Consider the following 23,778-nt stretch of genomic DNA (forward strand, 5'->3'; position numbering starts at 1 on the left):
ACACAGTCATATGAAATTCTTGCTCCTATGCGTTCGTGTAGATGTAGATATACTTACAAGCTCTTGTGCATATATATGTATGTGTATATCTATATATATATAGTACTTATACGTACACGTTCACGCGTACATATCCTTGTATCTACTTATACGCGTAGGACATTAGACTTTTCTCTTAAAAAACATTCGTCATGAAATCTGCCTAGCGACGATTTCTCATTCCATTGGTAAAATCCGATATGGATGATACATTTTCTACCAATCAAAATTTCGAACGCGTTTATATAAATACATAGATCATAGATATATATATACGTTACGTTCGCATTCGCATGTTTATCTTTATCTCATACAGCTACATGGAAATTGATTGTACATATGTATATGTACATATTTAATTCTGTCATAGATCTCTACATATTCTATTGGCACCGTATAAACGTTATTCAATGGCAATCGGTGTTTTTTTCATCAATCTACATTTAATTTTTCAATGAAATGAAGGTTAGAAAACCATTGCGAACTATCGATTTAGCTTCTGTGTTGTGCCACGTATAGCGTTAATATCGCGTGGCGGTTTATTTGAATTCGGATTCGAAAGTTTGTGAAATAAGAAACATTTGGTTTTGAGCCTACCGCTGGATCCAATCAGAGTAGGCAGAGTTCGAGCTTACTCTTGTAAGTACAGTAAAGTCGTATTCTAACAATAAGTCAATGTTCGGTTCTGTGTTGTGACATAGATCGGGATTGGACACTATTTTATTTATGGCTTCGTCGACCGCGCCGAACGTAGAAAAGGACAGCATGTAAATACGGACCGCGCGGCCGAAGGCGCAACAAAAAATAGCGTATCGGTGAGACAATATTTTTAATGAAATTTTACCAATATATTTGCGACGTTTTAGTACACACGCTATACATAGTAATGCTATGTATAGCGTGTGTTTAAATAAACAACTGAACATCTCGAAAATTATGTTCTCAAAGAATTAGATTAGAATTTTGCAAATTAACGGAGTTACAGCCGGTTGGAGGTTTTTAAGCGTGTAACGGGTCCGGTTTGTCGGTGTTCGATTTTCTCGTGGCGGTGCTACTCGGTGCCGATTTGCTCGCCGAATCAGGATTCAAAAATCTGTTTCTCTTTCTTTTTCACTCGCTATCCTCGTGTATGTCCTACAGTTACTCCATTCCGTCGATTAAACCACTAAATACAGTAGAAATTATATCGTGTTTAGTGTCATTTTAATCAGAAAAATGCCAAGTTTTGTAATTAGATTAGTGGTGGTTCACACCGATATATTCGACCCGGTATCGGATTACGGTGCATGTTTACACTGCTCGGTGACCGAGACAGCTCGAGCTTCGTGGCCCCTCATGGGGTATGCCCCCCAGTGGAATGGATAGGCAAATTGACATAGAGCGGTCTCCTTCGCCGGACTTAGAATGGGCCTTTACTATTGTGTATCCGTAATAAGCCATGCTATTACTGGTGGGGTAAGTATGGCACTCGTAAAAGATGAATGGTATACATATAAATGTTGCATTTTCATAAAAAGTATATTTCCTTGAAAAGTAATCGTAAGCGCATATAATTAAAAATTATCTAACTTTATTCGACGCTTGTATAGGTCGTTGGATTTACGGTGTCTAATTATGAGTCGAATTCGTACATTTTTCTATACTCGTAAGCGGCACGCGCCGTTTTGATTGCTCGCTCGACTAAGGAGCCCGAACACGGTAAGGCCCCTCGATGATATCGCTATTTTGGTAATTTCATACGTACATAACTATATAATACATCAACGATTTTCAGAACAAAGCGCAGTACTCTCGATCATTTTGTCGTTACCGGCGCATTTTGGTAATTAACGAAATGCATCAACACTTTGATCGATTTGACTCGCGTAAGTAGGCATAAGAGTATACGCTAGACGACTAGGATTGGTATTCGTTCGTGATCATTCTTCTCGCGATGTCCTCGTTTTGCAAGGTATACGTATACAAAGAAGCAGCGGCTCTACAATGCGTTCTAGCGGTCGCAATAGATCATAACGATCAACAGCGTTCATAGCGTTCGTAGCGTTCTTAGCGTTCATAGCATCCATAGTGTTCGCAGGTAATGTATAAATAAATGAAATTGATTATCATACATCGGTATTCCGTTATCGTTATCGGTACCGGTATCAATACAAAAAAATTACAATTGTAGATACAACGAATGCGTTCCCGCGTTAAAACTATCGTACAATCATTCAGAGTAACTGAAAGATATAACGCGGTACACCGTGTAGATTGTGATACATTTGCGTTAGCCTTTTAGCGGTCCGTGAGACAATAATATCGATTTCTCAATCAACTTACTTAAACTTCATCGATAAACCTTGTACATCTCGCTGCGATATACTATTTATAATAATAACAAGAAAGTCATATAAAATATTTGTCTTCTATTTAGAGGCCGTCGTCGTCGTCGTCGTCATCGTCATTGAACATTGTCGTTGCTGCTTACACGACAATAAAAACTGTCAATGCGAATCTTATTTAGCATATCATTAATATAGTATCGAGCATGCATTCGTTTTTACTCGATTGGTTTGTAGGCGCTTCGATTGTTCAGATAAATCCAACGTTCCTCGACTCACCCGCGCCATAAACGTGGAACGCGTTTTACGTATAGTATACTGCCTGCAGATTACACGTGTGAAATACGCGTAAAACAGAAAGAATGAGCGAATCGTCGATCGTAATTACGAGTCTGTTTACAGAGTAAGTTTCTGTAGTCATCGTTTTCCGCATCGTATCACATTTGAGAATCGTTTCATCGTAAGAACGAGTAACTCTTAACTATACGTAGTTTATACATATAATATGTATATATGTCCTCTGTTTCAGTTGTCCATTATCTCTCCTCTTTCTTGTCGTTCCTTTCCTCTCTTTTCCTCTTTCTTCTCTGCTTTGACTTTCGTCTTAAAGAAACTCTTCCGTCGCACAAATGCATAAGAAAGATCAAAGCAACGAGAATATACGTAAGACGTCGCGCGGATCCCTCACTCGTCAACTTTTGATGGGGGGGGGGGGGGGGGGTTGTTGAAGGCGCAGGTAACCACTGTCGCCCGGGTTTTAAGCTCTTTTCTAAGCTTCTTGCTCCTCGGGTTTGGCAGTCTTATCGCATGCCTTTCGCCCGAAGAGGTTACGCGACTTCTTACAAAATGTGTACAAAACGTATACGTATACATATACACATATACAATATAATGTATAATATCATGTATGTATGTATGTATATGTAATGTATATGTATTTATTCGACGATTGCATAAGTTGGTGCCCGATTTGAAAATGAAATTCAATGGTTAAATCTTAAAGAATACAGCTTTGATAATCAATTATTATGTACAGTCACCATTCTTTTCTACATCCTAATTGTAGAAAAGAATGGTGACTATATAATTTTTCTTTTTACGTTCTACTGTGCAGTACAGCTTTCAGACACCTACGAAAATCGGGCACGAACTTATGCAATCATCTGATATATACATTTACAATTTACAATATTCGTATTTCGCGTATTTACTCGTTACGTTAGTCTACATATTCTACATATAAGCGTATTTCTTTCCTTCAGTTCTTCGATCTCAGCTTGAATAATTTAGCTTTGTTTTTAATGTATACACATTCTTCGATCGCGGTACGAAGCCAAGAGGGAGACAGAAAAGACGAAAGAAATGATGGAGAAACGAAGAAAGAAGAGGAAGAGAGAAAGAGAGAGAGAGAAAGAGAGAAGAGACGTGGTATGGCTGTTGTACGAGTGTATCAGACTCGGTAAGATGGATCGTTGAGCACGAGAAAAACGGCGATATCAAAAAACCGATCAACGGCCGTCCCATCCGCGCGGGCAAACGCAGAACAGGCAATTCGGTCGTCTGTATTATTGCGTGGAACTGACGGAAGACCGATCGCTGTCCGTCGACGCGGTGTCCGAAAGCGGTACCGAAGAGGACGCTGGCGGCGGCGATTCGGAGCCAACGTAATGTTCCCGAAACATTTTCGTTGGAACGGATGGCTGGAGTGGTGGCGGTGGTTGTGGCGGCGGCGGAGGCGACAAGGCCATATTTATGTTTTCGGGCAGAGGTGGCAAAACGTTACTCTGAAAGTGTCCGGATATATTGCCGACTGGTTGATAATTTGCGACTACGATCACTTTGCCGCTCCGACTGCGAGCTTTTCCAACTCCAAAGTAACGGCTGCTCGCCCAAATCAATTGTGTAAAATGACCTGCGACAATAGAATATCAAACGTATCTGTACGTATGTGTGTTATATGTACATACCACAATAACTATAACAACTATAAGTAACCACGTGTAACGTGGATGCATTATGCGCTACTTCGGGACTTTTCTCGTGAATTTGCAATGTTCGAGTACTAGTGAGATACCTGCGTTCACGTTGGCATGGAGAATGTCAGGTTCTCTTAGGAAATTGTACTGCTTCACCGCGGAATACCAATAAGATGCAACATCCTGTCCCGTTACGTCCGTAGGAACTGCACCACCGGGTCGGCAGTAAAGATTCTGTCCCACCTCTCGATCATTTCTATAATAAAATGTGTTTGTGTGTGCCAAATGATTAGCCCACGTTTGAGCATACCCGCACAACTGCAAATACAGACGAAAATTGGTCAACCCTATTGGTCTTCTCGTAAACTAGGTTTTTTTTCGATACGATAGTAATACATACCTACATAGTACTATAGTAATCGATGTTATCGAACGAACGTTATCGATGTAACGTATATTACAAAAAAATAGACAGTACACAGGGTCTGTGTGTACGGAAAGTAACGCGACCACATTTAAAAAAAAAATCTATTAAACATATGGGTACAAACCTTTAAACTTGAAAGTAGGATCCTTTATGCTGTATGCTGTCTGGAAGGCGTTTTTTGGAACCTCTCGTAGTACCCTCGTCACAGCCTCTTTGACGCGTTCCACGCTTTCAAAATGGCACCCTTTTAGCACATTTTTAATTTTTGGAAACAAGAAGAAGTCGGCGGGAGACAAGTCAGGACTGTACGCGGGGGTTGAAGAAGTGTTGTGATCCAACTAGGAAGTACCGTTTACTGTTTTCCCCGTAATCTACGGAAAAGTTTTGGTTGGAAGTGCTCGACGAGGTTGCGACGAGGGTACTACGAGAGGCTCCAGATAACGCCTTCCAGGGAGCATACTTTCAATTCCAAGGATCCTACTTTGAGGAATTTTAAAGGTTTGCACTCATATATTCAATAGATTTAAAAAGAACATGGTCGCATTATTTTCCGGACAGACCCTGTATATATATATATATGTATGTATGTACTATGTAATATGTGTGTATACATAGTGTATAGATACTATATTATACTCGACAGCAACTCACGTTTCTTCATCTTTGATACAATTCGCCGATTTTCGATATACTATGTAATCAGTCAGTGCGATCTTGTGGCTTCTCGTCTAATTGTCTAATTGTCTAATCGTCTACTCGTCTAAGTAAGCGTCTAAGCGTCTAAGCGACTAAGCCAGTGGTCGGCAAGTTGCGGCTCTTTGGCTACTTGAATGCGGCTCTTCCACGAATGGCGTGTTTAAAATCAATCAATTTTATTTGAATTTAATAGTATTTTAATACAATTTCCAATCTCAGTCAGTGTGTCATATCTAAATTCAAATAAAAAGTAATTCCTACTCTATTTTTATCAATAAATAAGATTATTATAAAGTAGTGATATCTAGTTTTATTCAATGTGTTTAGTTTTAACCGACTTCTAAAAACAGGGTTCTTGTAAATTTGGCTCTCAAAAGAAATCTAAATCGTATGGCTGATATTTGACTTTTTTGACTAATGAGTTTGCAGACCACTGGTCTAATTGTAAGGCTATCGTCGTCGTTGTTTCTCGTAGCGACGTTGTAATGTGTTCTTACCTGAGGCGACATCGTCAACGGCGGCGCGTTGTGCCTCTGTCGATACACATTGTGCCAGCATAAACATTCCGTAATAAATTCACTGTCTCGCCAGTCAGTCTCCAGATCGTTACTGTCGTGCGCGATACTCATCGGTCTGTTACTCAGGATCTATATAGATGTGCATGGTACCGATGGAAAAAAGAGCAGGACCAGTAAAAACGTGCCGTTTCGATAAACTAATCGTCTAGGCGTCCGTTTCGTTCTCGAACAGCATCCTACGAATTCAATCTATATATCGTCAAGTTTCGTTCTCTCACCTTTTTCAAGAGCTTCGGTCGATTATCGAGTTGCTCGGTACGATTGTCGTTCAAGACCAGAGAGATAGAAGCCGAGCCGGAAGTCTCGGTATTTCCAGTCGCTTTGTACAACTTGGATTGTTCCACTCTTTTTCGTAGATTTTCCAAAGCTTTCGCTTCTTCTCTTTTCCTGGATGGAGGCCAATTAGCGTTCGACGTATGTATCATACTGATTCCAATGCATGGCGAGTCCTGAAAAAATTATAATATTTCTTCCATTAATTCATCCAACGCACAGAATCAAATCTACACGCAATAACACGAATCTCGATTTCGTGTACAGATTTTTTAGCAGAGTTTGCGAGCCAACCTCTCATTCGTAACCCCCCGCGCAACCCCTCGCCGTTCCCCACTCGAATCTTCCCGACGTCTCTGTTGATACGTGTTCGCATCTTTCTCTTTTTCTTTTCTTTTTCACTCGAATCGATGATAAACGCGCGATCGCCTCGCCACACAGAAATAAAAAAAAAGAATAAAACAAGCGAAATGGACGAATGTTTCAGTATCGTGTACGTACACGGTCTACGTGTATGTAGGTACGTGTATGTAAACGTATCAAGATCGAATGAGTATGTATCTAGATTTCTAAACGCGATACACCACCTTCTGATTACCATTGGCAAGATTGAAATCTGCCAGATGAGCCGACTGACTGAGCAAACGACGGCTGGCGGGGCATCGATTACGATTTATTATTTCTTTCTGAATCGCGTAATCAATGAAATAGCTCTCGATTTCCACGTTATCATTTTGCGAGGATGGCAAAAGTTCTGCAGTCTCTTCCGCAGCTTCAAAACTGCGATTCACTTCACGCAACTCCATCGTAAAACGATCGGCTTTGTCCCTCTTGATTCTCTTGTAATTGTAGGCGGAATTGTTACTCCGACTACTGCTGCGACTGCGACTACCTGAAATTCACACCGGAAATCAGTCTTATCACAATTGACTCGAACCACCACTGGCCGTCGACTAACCAAGCCGATTGTCGCTACCTCGACGATGCACCCTTCTCGCGTCTATCGCTGGCACAGTTGGCGAGGGTTACGCATTCGCGACGACCCGTTCGACCGTCCGTCTTCTCTGCACTCATGCGCCTTTTCAACCACGTATCTGCGCGCTGTGCTCGCTCCGATTCGTAGTTCGTATCCGTCCGTGTAAATGCAATTTTCTCATAGCTGTATGGGTACATATATAGCATACAGAAGAACGATTTTGATCGTATCGCCACGATGCGGCATCGTATACTGCAGTCGGCTGCAGTCGATTGCGCTGCGCGCGAACATAACTGTTCGATCAAAGACATTCCACTGCTTCTATGATACAATACGACTTCTATTAGCCCCTATTGAAATTCTCAAAACTAAATATTATAAATATTCATAACATCACACAATTACTGCGGGAACAGAATCCAGAATGGAAACACATTTATTTTGAGAGCTTGATCTTATCGATCACCTTCCTCGGTTCTTTTTCCTTTTTTCTTTCTCCACAGCCAAAATACATAAAATATTTGGGAAGAGACACGGTTACGTGACATCTTGTCAGCGTTTCATCAGTCCTTGTCTACGACTTTTGTTTTAATCGTGCATGCTTCTTATGTGTTCTCTTGGTATTGAATTTCTGAATTAATTAATACAGACTTGGTCTACTCTTATACCTCGCCAGTGTTGCCAGAATCGACCAAAACTGGTCGATTTTTCCTCTCCTCCTTTTCCCCAATAAAACCGTATTTAGACTGGTCACGTATTAATCTGGGTATCGGAGAGGGGTTAAACTGTATTCCCCTCGATTTCCTCGATCTGGCGACACACTGCCGGCCTATCATGTACCGACTACGCAGTGGCAAAATGCTGTAACTGTTAGCCAAATTTATCGACAGATGGGAAATGTCTATGTGGCGCCATCTAGCGGTGACACGTGTAATGTCTCCGTCGGTACATTTGGTTAAAAGTTTGAGTGTTTTGCCACTACGTGTAATGGCGCTGTTCTTTCAGGAGTATATAGATCATTCAAGTATTCAAGAATTATTCGGGCATTGTGCTGTCTGCACATTACTGGATTAATTACACCATTGCTGTCACATTTTTTTTTTTACACTGGACAGGTGCAGGTGTTTCTCCTGAACATTTCTGTTCCGCCAGAATATTTTTTTCGACCTTGAATTTTCGGATATTTCATGTTGCTCAAGTCGATTTTAGGACGTCGATGAGGAACACATCATATGGAATTTTATCAATATTCCTTCTAGCATTAGTTCCAGGAACTTGAACAATAACCACACAGAGTCTTGGTATTATAACATCATTTTATTAGATTTAAATTGAAATCGGTTATAAATTATGGTGATGATTTTGAATACTAGGACTAGGACAAATGGTTCTCGCTGCTCTGCTCAGTATACTCAATTTTATATTGCGTATAGTTGGTGTGTAGGGTAAACGTCATCGTTTGAAACCTCTTTCTTGCTCTCACATTCTCTCTCTCTCTCTCTCTCTCTGTTTCGCTATTTCAGAATTATTCTTGCTAAGGCTTCCTTTACCTCGCTCTCGCGAGTATACACAACACGCCAGTCTGTTTCTTTCGATGACGTTGATATTTGATGATCAAGTTCGAGCGGTTCGCGTGTGTATGGGGAACTGAATCCAGTAAACATGAGCCGGAAGCTCGATTTGAGCCACGGTATTCGTGAAAAAGAAATTGTTTCCTGTGCTGTCGAACCGCTCGAACTCGACGCTTCGTAAAAATCGGCTACAGACAAGAAACAAATGGACCGGTCCCGTGGACAACGGTGTCCGGTACGCCATCCTGCCGCGACGAAGGCTATAAAACAGAGCTAAAAAACTCCCGACTTCAAAATCTCATCATCTGAATAGTACGAAGCAATATTGAATCGATTGTTTACGAACGAAGATAATGAAGTCGGGACTTCCAGCCCGGGCCTACTACCCTATTCGCAGAACCGAAAGGGACTATCGGCGGCTATGTCGATTCCCCAAGTTGCCAGCAACTCTTTTACATCGGAACAACTCGTGTGTCCACGGCGAGACCCGCGGTAGTCCTACCGGAAGTAGCTCTGTCCTCGAGCGTCGATTCACGGTAACATTAACAAATCTCTTTTACTACCCTGAATCGTAGTCGGTCGTCGACCCTGTATCGGTAAAATGGCAGTGTGATTACAGAATCGGTAGTAGAGATAAAGATCAGAAGTCGACTATGTCAGGAGTCGGACCTCTCGACGCGCATATCGCGACAAATACCGGTGGAAGATAATCAAAACTCAGAGGGTGGTGTATTAAGTGAAACGTGATTTATTTACAAATTAAATAAACCGAGAGACCATAAGTCTAAGGCGTTTATAAACCATGATCAGAGGTTCTCATCGTGTTCACGTGATAGCATGGGTCCGCTGAGGAGAACGGTATTTCCAGCGATATGCGAGCACACACGGTCGTCAGTCCCTCGCAGCTTCCCGTCGGAATTCGAGAATCGGATCGGATCGGATCGGATCGGATCGATCATCGAAGCAACCGGTCCGATTCGATTCGACTCGAAGGCAGCCCTCTCTCGTCGAGCACACACGCACACGCACGTCTCGGGGTAGCGGGAATCGGGCCGTGAGGGACGATGCAACATGGAGGAGAGGATTCTTTCGTTCTTCCCGTGCCGATCGGATCGATCGATCACTCCGTTCGATTCTTCGACGTTTTCGCGAACGACATTGGCCGTCCCGGATCGTTCATCGAGGTGAATTTCGTACAAAGGTTCCTTCGACAACAGCCATGGTTCGTACAATGTATCTAGAAAAATGAAAAACGCGTGGAAGGAATCGGTATACGGTTCTCGAATCGGCTGACTCTTCGGAGTCAGCTCTTGAGACGGATTGGTTCGAGGAAACTTGGCTGTTCAAGGTCACCGGTGGACTGATTTCCACCTTATCGTCTGGCGACGCCCTTCGCTCCTCCCACAGGGATCTGAGCCACGCCTATCGGTTTCTACGCTTCGCCCGCTAGCTCGAGAAACAGAAATAGCATAGGACCGAATGGATGTCAGGGACTCTGCCATGTCTCGTGACGAGTGTGCGACCTTGAGGAACCAAAATTTTCAGCGTTCCGTCTGGCGATCGCGTCGAAGAATCTTCGGCGGTAACAATGTCACGAATCTTCGACTCCGTTTTCGACGGAAACCGATCCAGCGACGAGAAGGAATTGTCGGAGAAGAAGCAGCGATCGAAGGAAGAGAAATAATGATGATCATGGAAGGCGAGTAAGCTGTCGCAGCCGTTAAATGATGATAGTGGTAGGAAGAGGGCGGGCGGAGGCGGGGCGAACAGAAAAGAAGCTAGGGGGCGGTGGAACAATGGGCTGGTACCGCGACGATGAACGGCGTAGGTCGACAATGACAACGACGATGACAACGACGATGCTTGACTATAATAATATTAATAATAATACAATAGAATAGAATAATTAATAATAATAATAATAATCATAATAGTAATAATAATAATAATAATCATAATCCTTATCGATATACCGATGACGATTATCTCAACGATTTAAACTCAGAGTGCGATAACGGTAGATAACGATCCATCTTTATTATTATTATTCTTTTTTTTTAATTTTTCTCCTAATGGTTGGGGGCGGAGGGTAGTAGGTAATAGTACGCTACTGGGACAACAGGTATAATACTATCAGTTAATTAATATCATCTCATGTAATAATAGGGTAATTCTGTTAATGCTAAGTGTATTATTAGTCGTTTCGATATATGTATATATTTATATATGTATATATATCCGTATATATACATATATATGCATATATATATATACATATATGTGTGTGTATGTGTATATACATATATGTTTGTATATGCATGTATGTGTATAGTTCGTGTGGCTTATATGTACAATTGTCTTGACAAACAGCGGACGTTTATGAAAAGTACGGTTAGGAATAGAAAGTTCGAGTGGGTAAAGAGAAATGAAAAGTGGGAGGAGCTAGTACTCGTGGGCGTGGCTAGCATCCGTGCCACTCTCTTTTCATGCAGACGCATGAATGCGGGAGGTGTTGAGTTCGCTGGGTGAATTTGTATATATGTATAAAGATTTCTGTAGATTTTCTTTAGTATGAATACGAAGAGTTTGCATAAACGTCCGCGATTCAATGGGTGTTCACAGAGTCGAACATCGTTTATCCGAATTAATCGATGCTCGGCACCGGATGTACAAAGTTTCGGCCGAAATATTCATCGTGTTCGGATAATCAAGGTTTCATCGTACAGATATTCGAGGTCTCGATCGATAGAAAAGATGGTGGGCGATAGGGGATGGTGTATGATTGCGATCGCGAAGGAAATGATGGATCGTGCTTGCGTATCCGGTGTGCTCCACCCTCGCACTCTCCCCTGTGCGCGTACATATTTCCGTACATCGTGTACATACATATACATATACGTACATACACACGTCCATATACATATGCAAACGCGCCATACATACTTATACATATGTATACATATACACAGCGAGGGGGAAAAGTATTGGTACGTCGCGAGACCATGGAAATCAAAACATCTGTATTTTCAATCCGGTTACATATGTGCTGTAACGTATTTCAACATAATCAACGATACAAAAAGTATTTACCGTCCACTCGCGTACTTTCTCACGGTATAAATACTTTTGCCCCCCCCCCGCTGTCGGTAAATATACATATATCTATATATAACCGTATTTAGAGTTATATATTAACTTCTTCATTTCATTTTCTTCGTCTCCCATTAGCACAGTCTACAAGTCGATTATTATTTGTTAATTTCATTCGGTTTACGGTAGGTACTAATTGGGGATCCACGGCGGCATTGATTAGTGGAACACTTTTTGGCATTTTTTTTGTTAGTCCCGCGATATTTTCTATCTCCCCCTCTCTCTCTCTCTCTCTTTCTCACTCTCTCACTCTCTCAATCTTCCAATTGCACATTTGTCTATTTCCATCGAGATTTTTCGTTCCGGCACTTTTCTTTTCTACCCTTGACATTCATCCCTCTTATTTTATCTTTCGCTCTCTCTCTCTCTCTCTCGCTCTCTACCTCCCCCGCTACCCTTACATTGTGGCGGTGTGTGTGGCAGTGTGTTTGTGCGTGCGTTTCATTTTCTCCCTTACGCCATTCTTTCGCGAACGTCTCCCGTCTGTCTTCCACCCCCGTGTCTCCTACATTTTCCATATCCGAGTTCATCCCTTGCGATCCATCCGATGCAGAAACAATGGGAACCATCCCGAAAGATACACGTCGCGCGATTGCTACAGGTTGATTAAAATATCAAAAACAGCCGGAAGCTGAATGCTCGGTGTCTCGATGTTGCACGAGTCAGTTTCTTAAATATTAACAGGAGATTGTAAACCTCCTTGTGAGAGCATGTATTTATGTACGTACAATAAAAAGAAAAATGGTGATAATGGCTGCATCGTATCCAAGAGAAGCTCGACAACTTCCTAATAAAAATTCCCCGAAATCCTAACGCAATTTTGTGAATCTGATCAAACCGATTCTCGTGTCTCTAATTTTTCTCTGGAAAATAAACCGTGGAAGCAGTTTCGAGCTCCCATTGAATCTACGTCAAGGAATCGAAAGAATTGGATCGCTCTCCCCTTCGGTCTCTCCTTTGCAAGCTTACTTTCATCTGTCCCGCTTTCTTTAAATCTATTCCTCACTCCTTTTTCTTCACCCTGTATTTATACGCCTACGTGTGTCCCTGTGTAGATCGTGTACATCGTATCCGTGTGTCTCTTTCTCTCTTCTCTCTGTGTATGTGTGTACGTGTGTACATGTAAGTGTGTGTGTTAGTACGTGTGAATTCGACTTGGCACAAACAACAGAGTCTTTGTAAAAAAGGCACTATTTTTGTAAAGCGAAACAGTCACGCGCGTTATTACGTCTCATCACCCTAATTCCCTCGCTACAGCCGGTCCCGATCCTTCTCGCGTCATTCGGAGAACCCGAATTCACCGATCCAGACTGGGATCGATGATCAAGTTTCCATCTACAAACATTTTTCTGGTGAATTAGCGGCTCCCTTTACGGGAAACTGACCGTTTAATCGTCTAAATCCCACGTGTTCTTTGACTGGAACGTGTCGCAGGGGATGATTGACGCGTACAGTGACTCCGGGATCAATGATAGAGTTTCCACTCGCTGGCCCGGGCCAAGTAGACTGCCTATACCACGATGAAACACGTGGAACAATTAAAACAATGGGTATCGATCACGATTCGTCCGATTATTCCCTCCTCCAAGACTTTCTACGGAATTTTATCTTTTCTATGATTCTCGAAGACGCTCCGAACCGTTTACCGAAGATCAAGAGATCACGGGGGACGTTTAAATTTCAGTTTTTAGGTATGTTATTAGTGGACTGCGGATCTTTATGCAAAAGAAAAATGATCTGCGTCGGTAGCAAGAAATAGAAACCAAATAGAATGTTCTTTCTTCCCTTAATAATTATCAAATAACCGGTTTTATGTTTTTCCTTTTACAATTTTTGAAATTGTGAAGTTGTTCACACGGAAATTGATTCGATAAATTTTGTTTATCCAACCACATGTTGGGATAAAAGTTGCACAAAATCTAAGTAAATAGAACCTTGTCATTTTTATAAGCTAAAACATTTAAATCGCTTTTAGTGCACGGTATGTTTAGTGTTATAATAGTAGAGGAGAAATCATATATTGACATCTTCTATTTTCAAAATTTTCCTACAAAATTTGGAATTTCATCTACTCAATTTTCTTATAAATTCATAAAGATCCGCAGTCTAGTTATTAGGTTCGTTTTCCGCTCAACCCTCAACCGGACCCTTGCCATCTGAAACACTGCTCGCATCGTTATCAATTAGAGATCGTGGTTTTGAACCTGTATTTATAACACACGTTTATACCTGTACACGTACGTTAGTGCGTGTCATTTCAAATACTCAGGTACACGTGTATTCAAACACATATGCTTCCTAATTTCAATTCGTATAATTTTTAGAATATTGATACTAATTTATGTGTTGGGACTATGGTTTCATGAATTCCGCGGTTGTTGGTACAACAATAAATTTAAACATCACTTTAAAAGTGAAATAGTACACGTGCATCCATGTACTTAAAACGACACTGCAGTAAGTACGTGTACGTGTACACGTGTATTTAACACCAGATCTACCGGATGAGTCAAAGTGACTTGCTGCTGATTTATTCTCTTAAAAATATTAAAATTATAAATGTTTTTCTGAGAAATTTTTTTGGTGAAATCTAAATAAATGCAATTTTTTATCGTTATTGGCAATGTATGCCAATTGCGCGTAGTGCTCGATAGTTCCAGTGTTAAATACACGTGAAATAGGGATCTCTATTAGGGCTCGTAGATCTCTACGAGGCCCCCCTCTTGAACAACATTTTTTAGCAGACCCCATCTCAACTCTAGGCATTTTTCTTCTTCATGTAGGATTTTTATTAAATGAGTTATTTTAATAAAAGCGAAAAGTTGGCGGATGTAAAGTTAATCTCAAAATTGTTTGGTGGACCACAGTTTAAGAACCTCTGATTTAGAGTACCGAGGAATATTGAAGACTACGAAAAATTTCATATTAGCAATTATCGAGCAGTAACGAAAAATGGTGTGTACAGAGAACTCTATAGACGTAATAAGAAACTGTTCAAGGATCAAGTAGGGTACCATCGCGAGATAAAGTTCAGTGACAAAGTATGACTACTTGTGACAAATTCCAAGTAGTTTGGCAAGGGCCAAGAAACACCGGTTAAGTGTCAGCGTTCAAGCACCGAACCAGCTAGTATAAGGGATCTACGAGAGAAACCATGCTCCACATGAAAAACCGAGAACAAGTCAAGTCGACATTCGTCAGTCTAGGCCCCAAGTGTCCTATCTCCCCTATCGAACGCTCGCAGTCGATCGCACGATTCGCTCCTCTCGTTTCCTCGCGCGGAACCTTTTTCCCCCACCCGAAAAAGCAAAGTGTCGTTAGGTCCGAAAACTGAAAGCGAATTGTTTTACATCCTAGCGTTACATCCCTGTTCTCGAATTTTCAGAGGTGACTCTCGACCGTCACGTTGTCGCGTCGAGAGCCGGAGAAAACGTGAGAAACCAACGTCGGGAGAGAGTTTGGCTGTGTGAGTCGCGCCGCGAACCACCGCGACGGGAACGACGTCGGTGCCCACCGTCGTCGGGACGACGGGCGACGTCAACATGTATAAAAAGTCGTCAGTCTTATTGTATTTTAGTGCAAAAAGCGTGTGTAGAGGTCCGGTGCGGTCTCGGCCGATGATTCGACGCCGAGATTTACGAGACTTCGTTACGAGCTCGTCGGGGAACTGCGAGCTCCAACGATCGACGGCGTTTATCGATTCAAAGCCATATGCTTCCCCGTTCCAGATCTAGCACCCTGTGCATTCCTTGCATTTCTGCGTTCGACAAACTCGAGAGCCTTCTTTTATGTCCGAGCGCCGCCATCTTCAATTCCCAATGGTTCCCAAGTGTAGTTGACGGATAAAATTAACAATTTTGGAATTTTATGAAAGATCATTTCTCATTCTATATTGGCAGAACGTCCTGGTCGAAGGATTTGCCGAGAACCCAATGGGGTAGTTTTCCGAGTTATCCAATGAACTTTATTGTCTACAAAAATTCGGTGCTGGTCAGAACACTCCAGTCGATATTATATCATAATCAATTAGCAAGATCTCTTTGAATCGATGACTGCTAGTCGATCGTCAAGATTCGCCGTTCGCCGCGGCGAGAATGGTACTTTGTAAACGGTATACAAATGTCGGAACGCTGTGTACAGGTGTATACAAATACGAGTATCAAAATTTTGAAAAGACATCTACTTAAGTCGCTGCGGTCCGAGTGACACGCGTGCAGCGGCGAGCAAGAGTTTTCCGATCTATCGGGCCGAAACGATTTCTTATTTCGTGTGGCAGACATTGTTTTAAGCGATCGAAGCGAGAAGTCGTTTGCGGATCGTAGGGTGTGACGTCGATCGCGTATAAACTGTTGCACGCCGTTGCACTTTATCGCGAGTTTCCCGTACGGGAGGCGTCGAAGGTCTAGAAAATACGGAAGCGGAAAAGTGGTCTCTCGATCGGCGCCTTCGACGCGGGACCGTTCGAGTCGTTTTTCGATCGCTGACGAGCAGAGAAAGCGGTGTCCTTCCCGTGTCCTCTTCGACAAAGATCGCGGGAAAAAATCGTGGCCAGCCATCGAAAACGGCGACCGAACGCCGCGAGTGTTCCTCCGGCATTGAAATTTCTCTCCTCCGTGACACAGTGGTAACTTGAGAATCTTCTTCCTTCCATCCCCGAAACCATTCTACATTTTCTTAGCTACTCTATCTACTACGTACAAGCTCCCCCCGCAATTGACACCTCTCAAGAACGCGACATCACAATTTCCCAAAAAGCTACGAGAACGAGAACCTCCCTCAACATGTCCAACCCCTCGGCTGCGTATTACCACTTTCGGAACAGGATACAATAAAAATACATGAAAACAAATGAATAATTCTTGCGATACAACGACAGTTTAGAAGATCAGGCTGTACAGCTGAGGGGTTGAGACACACGGGGGTTGTCCGCGCGGTTTTCCTACTAGAATCGATTCGAGTCGATTCGTTACGTCGAACTCGGAGAAAGTGTAATTGCCTAGGTTTCCCCCGAGAACGACCGTGAGAAGGAAACTGCGAAAGAAAATGTGTTCGCCATCCGGGAAAGGGTAGTTTAGGGTTCCCTTCAGTCGATGAAGTCTGCCCTTGTTTCGATACTAATTTACGACAGCGATTGCCTAACAGTTTCCCGGCGCGAGCGACAGAAAAGAAGAAAACTCGTGACAGTGGAAAAAGGAGACGGCCGTGCGTTCGTTCGGTGAACGGCGACGGTGAACGACTTTCAATCGCGCGGATTCCTCTCCTTCTCCTCTCTTCCTAACCGGTGTCTGCTGCTCTCCTTTCCCTCTCTTTCTCATTCCGTCTCTCTCTCTCTCTCTCTCTCTCTCTCACTCCCTTTCTTTCTCTCTCGCACTCTCTCTTTCCCGCTGAACCCAACTTCTTTCCTGCATTCTCTCCCTCTCTGTCATTCTTTCCCTTTTCATTCTGTTTCTCTCTCGTCGGACACTCTCTCTCTCTCTTTCTATCTTTCTCTGTTTCTCACTATTTTTGTCTTTCTGCCTATCTTGTCTTTCTTGCGATGTAGACATTCAAAGAACAAAATTGATAATGATACGGCCGAATGAATCTGTTGATTCAGATAATTTCTTTCTCGAAATTTCGAGAATCTAACCCTTTTGCACTCGAATGGCTCCGAGGCGCCATTATAAATTGTCATACCAGATTACAAACAATGTTCTATGTTGTGTCTTGATTTTGGAATTGAGATTGCTTCGGGTGCAAAGGGTTAAAATCTTCCGAGTTCCTCGAGGTCTGTCGCCGCAGATCAGCCGCAACCAAATTGGCGCCGGAACGGCGTCCGAAGCGATGGAACAAGATTGGACAAACACTAACAAATTGCTGAGACAGCAACACAGCCGACTGCGTCGATTCAGCTAATTTCCCTTTAGAAATTCGGAGAATTCGAACGGAAGGAGTAGTTTATCTAGTTCCTCGAGGTCTGTCGCCTCAGGTTGGACAACCAAGATGGCGTCGAGACGGTATATTGGTTCTCGAAGATTCGAGTACAGCCAATAAAATGTCTAACAATTTTATTCCTTCGATTAAAATCCAGGATCCGGAACGTTAAAAACGATTCGCCGATCCTCCTCGTCCCAGTAATTCATTTCCTACTTAGCATTTTCACGAGCCTGTAGCTTATTTCGACTAACTCGCCGCCCGCGCTTCTATCCTCCAGAACCCGTTGAACACTTGGTGGATATAAAGCGGTCCGCGCGTGTACCGGACGAGTCTCGAGTCTTGTTCGCCATTTTGCGAGCCGTTCGATCGACCGCCATTTTCTCGCCGCGATATAAATGCCATTACGGACTTGAACATTTCCGAAAGAAATTCGTTCCAGAGCCGAGGAGTCCACGTAGTATTAACTCGAGAGAGATATGCAGAATTCAAAATGGCCCAATGATTACCTCGACGTCTTCTTCGAATTTTATCCGACATTCTTTCGTGAAATCGCGGATTCGAAATCGAATCGCGAGACTCGTTCGGTTCCTCGCACGGAATCGTAACTTGTCGCCCAAAACGGCCGATTAAAGCTGCGTGTACACTCGGAATAAGTCGCTGATATTTTTGGGAACCTCTCTCTGAGAGAAACAGAGGTCTCGCGATTTGTGGTTAGTTATCGTTAGGTGTCCGAAGAAATTGTTAGTTCGGAACGCGATTTTAGCCGATTGAGTCGCATTTTGGAAATTTGTTAGAACGGGCGTGGAATTATTATTACAGACTTAAGATTACGAGAATCAGCTTCCATTAATTCGTCGTATGAGAAAATGTAATCCAGATTGTGTGTTGCAAACAATCATAAATATTCTTTTTTATTTCTCTCTTCGCTTTGCTGGAAATGAATTCGAATCGATAATAATAATAATAATAATAATTAATAGATAATAATATTAATATAATAATAATAGTAGTAATAATAATAATAAAATAATAATAATAATATTAATAATAATAGTAATACGACTTTATTGCTAGACTTAACCGCTACTAGAACTAAAGGTATTTATTACTAAAATTAATCATGGCTGTCTGACGGTGAATCATTTAAATAGTTTTCGACTAATTGCACTGCGCACGTTCTCGTCGACTTTCGCTTCTGTTCCCGACGCTTCTGCTCGATTAATCATCGATCGCGCAACTCGCGGCTGATTATCACGTTCGAGCCGAATACTTTCCTGACAATTTTTCGTTTTGGTTACGTTTTCGGAGGACCCTGTTCTCGAAGCGCGATAGAGCGGTCGGGAAGGAACACCGCTTCGGAAAAAAAATTACAACTCCCTCGTTTCTCTATCCTATTTACAGTTCTCGAGTTCTATCACAATCAAGCTTCCCCGTTTGCATCGTTCGAACCGCCATTTTGCGCGGTCGCCGTCTCGACCGGAAGTCCGCCGAAAATTTGCGTCCTCAGTGTACACGCAGCTTCATGAAGAACACACAGCGATTCATTTACCTATTTCTCCACACTTATTCCACGCTAGAACGAACACTGTCACTCCTGGTATCGGTGTACGTCTGTTAGACAGTGTGTAAGTATGCGTGTCTGCGCGCGCGCGAGTGTGTGTGTATGTGTGTTCGTGTATTTGTACGAATATACAATCCCAAGACTCAGGAGAGGAAAAGACAATCGCTTGACAAATCGACAATTTGTTCCCCAGTCCCGATTTCACTTTTTCTTTCTTTTCCTCTCTCATTCTCTCTCATTCTCTCTCTCACTCTCTCTTTTTTTCTCTCTCTCTCTCTTTCAAGCGGGTCAAACGAATCATTCGATAATCTCGATTACACGTGCACCGGAATGCAAAAGAGAAAAGAAAAACAAAGAAAAGAAAAGAAAGAAACGTCGCGTGCCTTCTCCGTTCAGTCCGTAGATTCACATGTACATGCGATACGATATAATAAAAATACAAATAATAATATTAATAATAAAAATAATGATAATAATAATAATTATTATAGTTTTATATATATAATATTCTGTATGTATATATAATGATATATATACACATATATATTATTATATAATATACACGTATTATATGTATATATTATATATATATAGAGAATTTCTATGTACACAATGTAGCCAATGAATTATTACACCGCTCGGCTTACATGGCTCGTTTGGATCCCCGTTCGTAACGCGTCGAGCTCATAGAAAACATCACATAGAGACGCCAGAGACCAATAATGTCCTAAAAATTTCGACTCTCTCTCTCTTTCTCTCTCATTCTCTCTCTCTCTCTTGCTTTCTTCCTTTTTTTTTTGATCCGGTGGTGTCACGTCGTACTTCGTTCACGAGCTAATTCATTACAGGCTCGCGGTTTACCCTAAACCGATTCAACTAGAACCCTTCGCTTTCCTTCACCGGCCATCTTTCAGGTCCTCGATCGTTCCATTCTCTCGCTCATGCTCTCTCTCTCTCTCTCATACACACTTTTCCTCTCGATTCCGGTTAATCGATCGATCTCTTCCGAAGAAAATTGGCAGCCTATAAACAACGAAAGAAAGAAGACAAATGAAGAAGGAACGGAAAACGTTCCGGTCTCGCCTCCTATCCTTTACTTTACAGCGACGATCGTCGATAATAAGAAAGTACTATAAGTGGTAGTGGTAGTAGCAATAGTACTAGGTAGTAATAGCAGTAGTAGTAGTAGCAGTAGTAGTAGTAATAGTAATAGTAGTAGTAGTGGTAGTAGTAGTAGTAGTAGTAGTAATAGTAGTAGTAGTAATAGTAGTAGTAGCAATGAATAGTAGCACAGTTCACCTTACCATCTAGGGCGAATATCTTTAAAACGTAGCAACTCTTCTGCGGTAATAAAAGTAAAAAGAAATGTCCGTGTCTGTGTCTGTATGTGTCTCTTGGCGTGTGTGTGTCCGTGTTACAAATATATCCGGATGGTCGCTAAAAAAGGGTCGGTGGACAACACTTGGGTCCACCTGCCGTACTCCTCTAATCCTAAAAATTGATCATCGGTCTCCTCGCGTGTGTTTATGTTCCTCGTGTAGTGGTATCAATATCCGCGCATCCTACACTTCTTCGTTCGCTCTATAAGAAATGGTACCTCGTAATATGCATTGTATACAAACGCGATTTTTCTTTTTCTCGGTTTTCAGTCGGTGATGCGGCAACACGACGAGGCCGCGTCGATTTTCCTCCCCCTTTAAATAACTACTCCCCACCCTTATCCTATTCATTTCCCACTCACCCCCCCCTCCCCTCCTTCTCTCGAAATACGCTCGCAGTGTCATTTTCTCTGGGTTCCTCTTGGTTTCCCTGCTTATTATACCCTTCTTGCCGCAAGAAAATTAAAAGAAAGGAGTCGAACCAGTCGCGCGTCGCTCATTCTCTCACTCACTCTCTCTTTCTCTCTCCCTCTCTCTCTCACTCACACACATTACATTCAGCTTGCGAAGCTCGTTCATTCTTCACCCATCCACCTCGGCGTGATATAATTGTAGAAAGTCTTCTCTACGTGTACTTTAATCTTATATCGGTAATTAAACGCGCGTCTCGGCCCCCGCGCCACCGGAAACGCGCGCCTGTCGATCCCGAGGGCCCCGCAAGACCCTACGGCCCTCGAGTTTTCCCTACTCGAAGGAAATAACGCCCTTTCACCCGTCGTTTCCCGTCGCGGCGGTCACCCTGCTAGACGAGGTATGCTAGTCTGCGTGCGGCGTGTTAAGAAAAATAGTCGCTAAATCGGTAAGTAAAATAGTGTGACGGCCACTGCGGACGCCTCTGAAACCCGAGAACCTCGGTGGTGTCGGTGGCCCTATCATTATCACCCGTGTTCTCGCTAAAACTCCCTCCGAGGTGCCACATTACGTGACGTTCTAAGTATTGTCCCACCAACGTACCGATAGTGGGGTTACATAGGGTCGTGACGATCCATGCCGTTGGATCTATAGCGTCCAAAGACACAGTGGACTTCGGCTACTCAATTAGGATCGAGAGCAGACACGAGCACCTGATCGACGCCTGAGCAACAGCTCGAGCAACACTGCAGTATCTAGAGAGCAAGATGTGATTAGCTCCGTACGAGTCTGTTTGTTCTAGAAGGGCGGGATGCTCGCGTTTTCAGAGGGCGTCTGCAGCTCGGCCAGGGTGATCCCTATTCTCCTGTAAAAATAAACTTTTCGCGCTGCTGCGTGTCGTTTTCATTGATCAGTTCTGCGAGCTACGATTCCCACCGCGATCAAGGTCGCGAAACGAGGGGCGTGAAGGGCGTGCGAAAGTGTTGGAAAGAAAAGGTTTTCGTTCGCGGTTTTTGTTGTTCCCGTTGGCGCGGCGAGGGGCGAGAGGCCGTGCGTTTGGGTGCGTGCGTGTCCGTCGATCCATCGTCGATCGTCCGATCGGAGACGAAATGTGGCGAGATAGTCTCTTCATGGTTCCCGCGGGAAGTCGGCTCACTTCGGCACGCGGTAGTAACGGAGAACCAGGTAGCCGAGGGTGCGGAATATCACCAGGAACGCGAGCAGAACCGCCGTGTTCGCCCAGAGTGGAAGACCGGAACCCCTGCCCCCTTGGCTCTCCAAGATGGCCGACACTGGAATCGTGGTGGCGTTCCTGCACTCCGGGAACTTGCTGGGCTGCGAGCATCTGTCGTTAGGACAAACGAGACACCGGTCAACTCCACATTCTCTTCGGATATCTACTCGCATAAATCAACTGTCTCCCATCAATTTCGACGACCTTTAAAGTGTTTGTCAAGGTCAACGCTCTGAACAACACTTCTCTAGGCTATTAATGGGTCGCTCGGTTTTGGTTTTCGAGATATTCGCCGAAATATACAGGGTGGGTCGTTACAAACAGGTCTCTCGAATAACTCGCTTGCTTTTGAAGATAGAAGAAAATGCATCAGACCAAACTTACTTGGTATCGAGGCGCTCACAATCTGATGTTACTAATTTTTTTATAGGTGGAGACGTCAAGGAGATACGAAAGTGTTCTCTGTTTTTTTTTTTTAAGTGGAAGGGTATGGTTTGTTTATTTACATTCTGATAGTGTGTTTCAAGACGAATACAGTGACCTATTATGATGGTCATTCGAAATCACTCAAGGTCAACTGCAATAGAAAATAACTTGTCTCAAAGCATTCTCCGAACACTTCGACGATTCACAAGATCTAAGTTTGGTCTGATGCATTTTCTTCTATCTTTAAAAGCAAGCGAGTTATTCGGGCGACTTGTTTATAACGTCCCACCCTGTACATCAACAGGTCTTACAAAGTGTCCCAAAAATGTTGTATTTCCTTGACAGGGGTAGGATGCCACGAAGAAAACATTCTCGCAAAGGAATCACCCCCTTCCAGGAAGTACATTTTCGGAACACCCGGGGTATGTGTTCATAACTGATCGAAAGATTTGGAGGATCGAGACCCGTGATCCACGAGGTTCAAATATGCTATCGTCATTTTAATGAACGGTTATCTTAATTTCCGGATTCGTCTGATTTGGACACATCAGTCTCGACCGAACTCCATTAACGCGTCGCCGCGCCGAGCAGTCGCGATCGATCGAACGTGTCGTGTGGATCCTCCGGTGAGATTCCGCGATCCTGCTCGGACAGTTTCGAGAGGTGGATAGTTGAATAATGCATCAGGCCCGTCGCGGTTCAGGCTCATCCACTATTTAAACGGGACGCGCAATTAGCGGCGCGCGCATTTTTATTCAATTAGCTCGATCAGCCCCGAGAATTGAATTCCGCTCGATCCGGACAGTCTTCGATATGTGCAGATTTCAACGATTTCAAATTG

The 23,778-nt window shown here is 43.0% G+C and overlaps 2 protein-coding genes and 1 long non-coding RNA gene across 8 annotated transcripts in view; 1 reads left to right on the top strand and 2 right to left on the bottom strand.

The window, feature by feature from the left end:
* Positions 1–22: 22 nt before the first annotated feature.
* On the top strand, positions 23–1,953 carry LOC143215114 (uncharacterized). The gene is made up of 4 exons (XR_013010292.1): positions 23–678; positions 741–1,494; positions 1,629–1,737; positions 1,814–1,953. It is a non-coding gene; the product is annotated as an uncharacterized LOC143215114 (long non-coding RNA).
* LOC143215031 (uncharacterized) lies at positions 1,539–8,046 on the bottom strand. Of its 5 annotated transcripts, none has more exons than XM_076436752.1 (6): positions 7,290–8,042; positions 6,901–7,205; positions 6,259–6,489; positions 5,960–6,109; positions 4,438–4,657; positions 1,539–4,275 (listed from the first exon to the last, which is right to left on the bottom strand). In XM_076436752.1, exons 2-6 carry the CDS (start codon positions 7,117–7,119, stop codon positions 3,929–3,931), a joined length of 1,167 nt encoding a protein of 388 aa, XP_076292867.1. In that variant the 5' UTR covers positions 7,120–7,205; positions 7,290–8,042; the 3' UTR covers positions 1,539–3,928. The 5 variants fall into 5 exon arrangements, with proteins under 5 accessions (XP_076292867.1, XP_076292859.1, XP_076292848.1 ...); XM_076436744.1 differs by having other exon boundaries at positions 7,272–8,042; XM_076436733.1 differs by having other exon boundaries at positions 6,901–8,042.
* A 541-nt stretch (positions 8,047–8,587) lies between these two features.
* Positions 8,588–23,778, bottom strand: part of E23 (ABC transporter G family member E23) — a 226,373-nt gene continuing 211,182 nt past the window's right edge. For both annotated transcript variants that reach the window (XM_076436656.1, XM_076436667.1), the window contains one exon: positions 8,588–22,622. In XM_076436656.1, coding sequence (XP_076292771.1) covers positions 22,430–22,622 — 193 coding nt within the window. In that variant the 3' untranslated portion in view covers positions 8,588–22,429. The remainder of the gene's footprint in view (positions 22,623–23,778) is intronic.

This window comes from Lasioglossum baleicum, chromosome 1 (genome assembly GCF_051020765.1).
Source record: "Lasioglossum baleicum chromosome 1, iyLasBale1, whole genome shotgun sequence".
In the NCBI taxonomy this organism is placed as follows: domain Eukaryota; kingdom Metazoa; phylum Arthropoda; class Insecta; order Hymenoptera; family Halictidae; genus Lasioglossum; species Lasioglossum baleicum.

What these genes read in the sequence shown, in the direction of transcription:
- LOC143215031 (XM_076436752.1), bottom strand. Translation starts at nt 7,119, where the DNA reads ATGGAGTTGCGTGAAGTGAATCGCAGTTTTGAAGCTGCGGAAGAGACT. An exon ending in CGTTGACGATGTCGCCTCAG is followed by an intron (nt 4,658 to 5,959) that starts GTAAGAACACAT and finishes CTGTATTTGCAG; the next exon opens with TTGTGCGGGTATGCTCAAAC. An exon ending in CCATGCCAACGTGAACGCAG is followed by an intron (nt 4,276 to 4,437) that starts GTATCTCACTAG and finishes CTATTGTCGCAG; the next exon opens with GTCATTTTACACAATTGATT.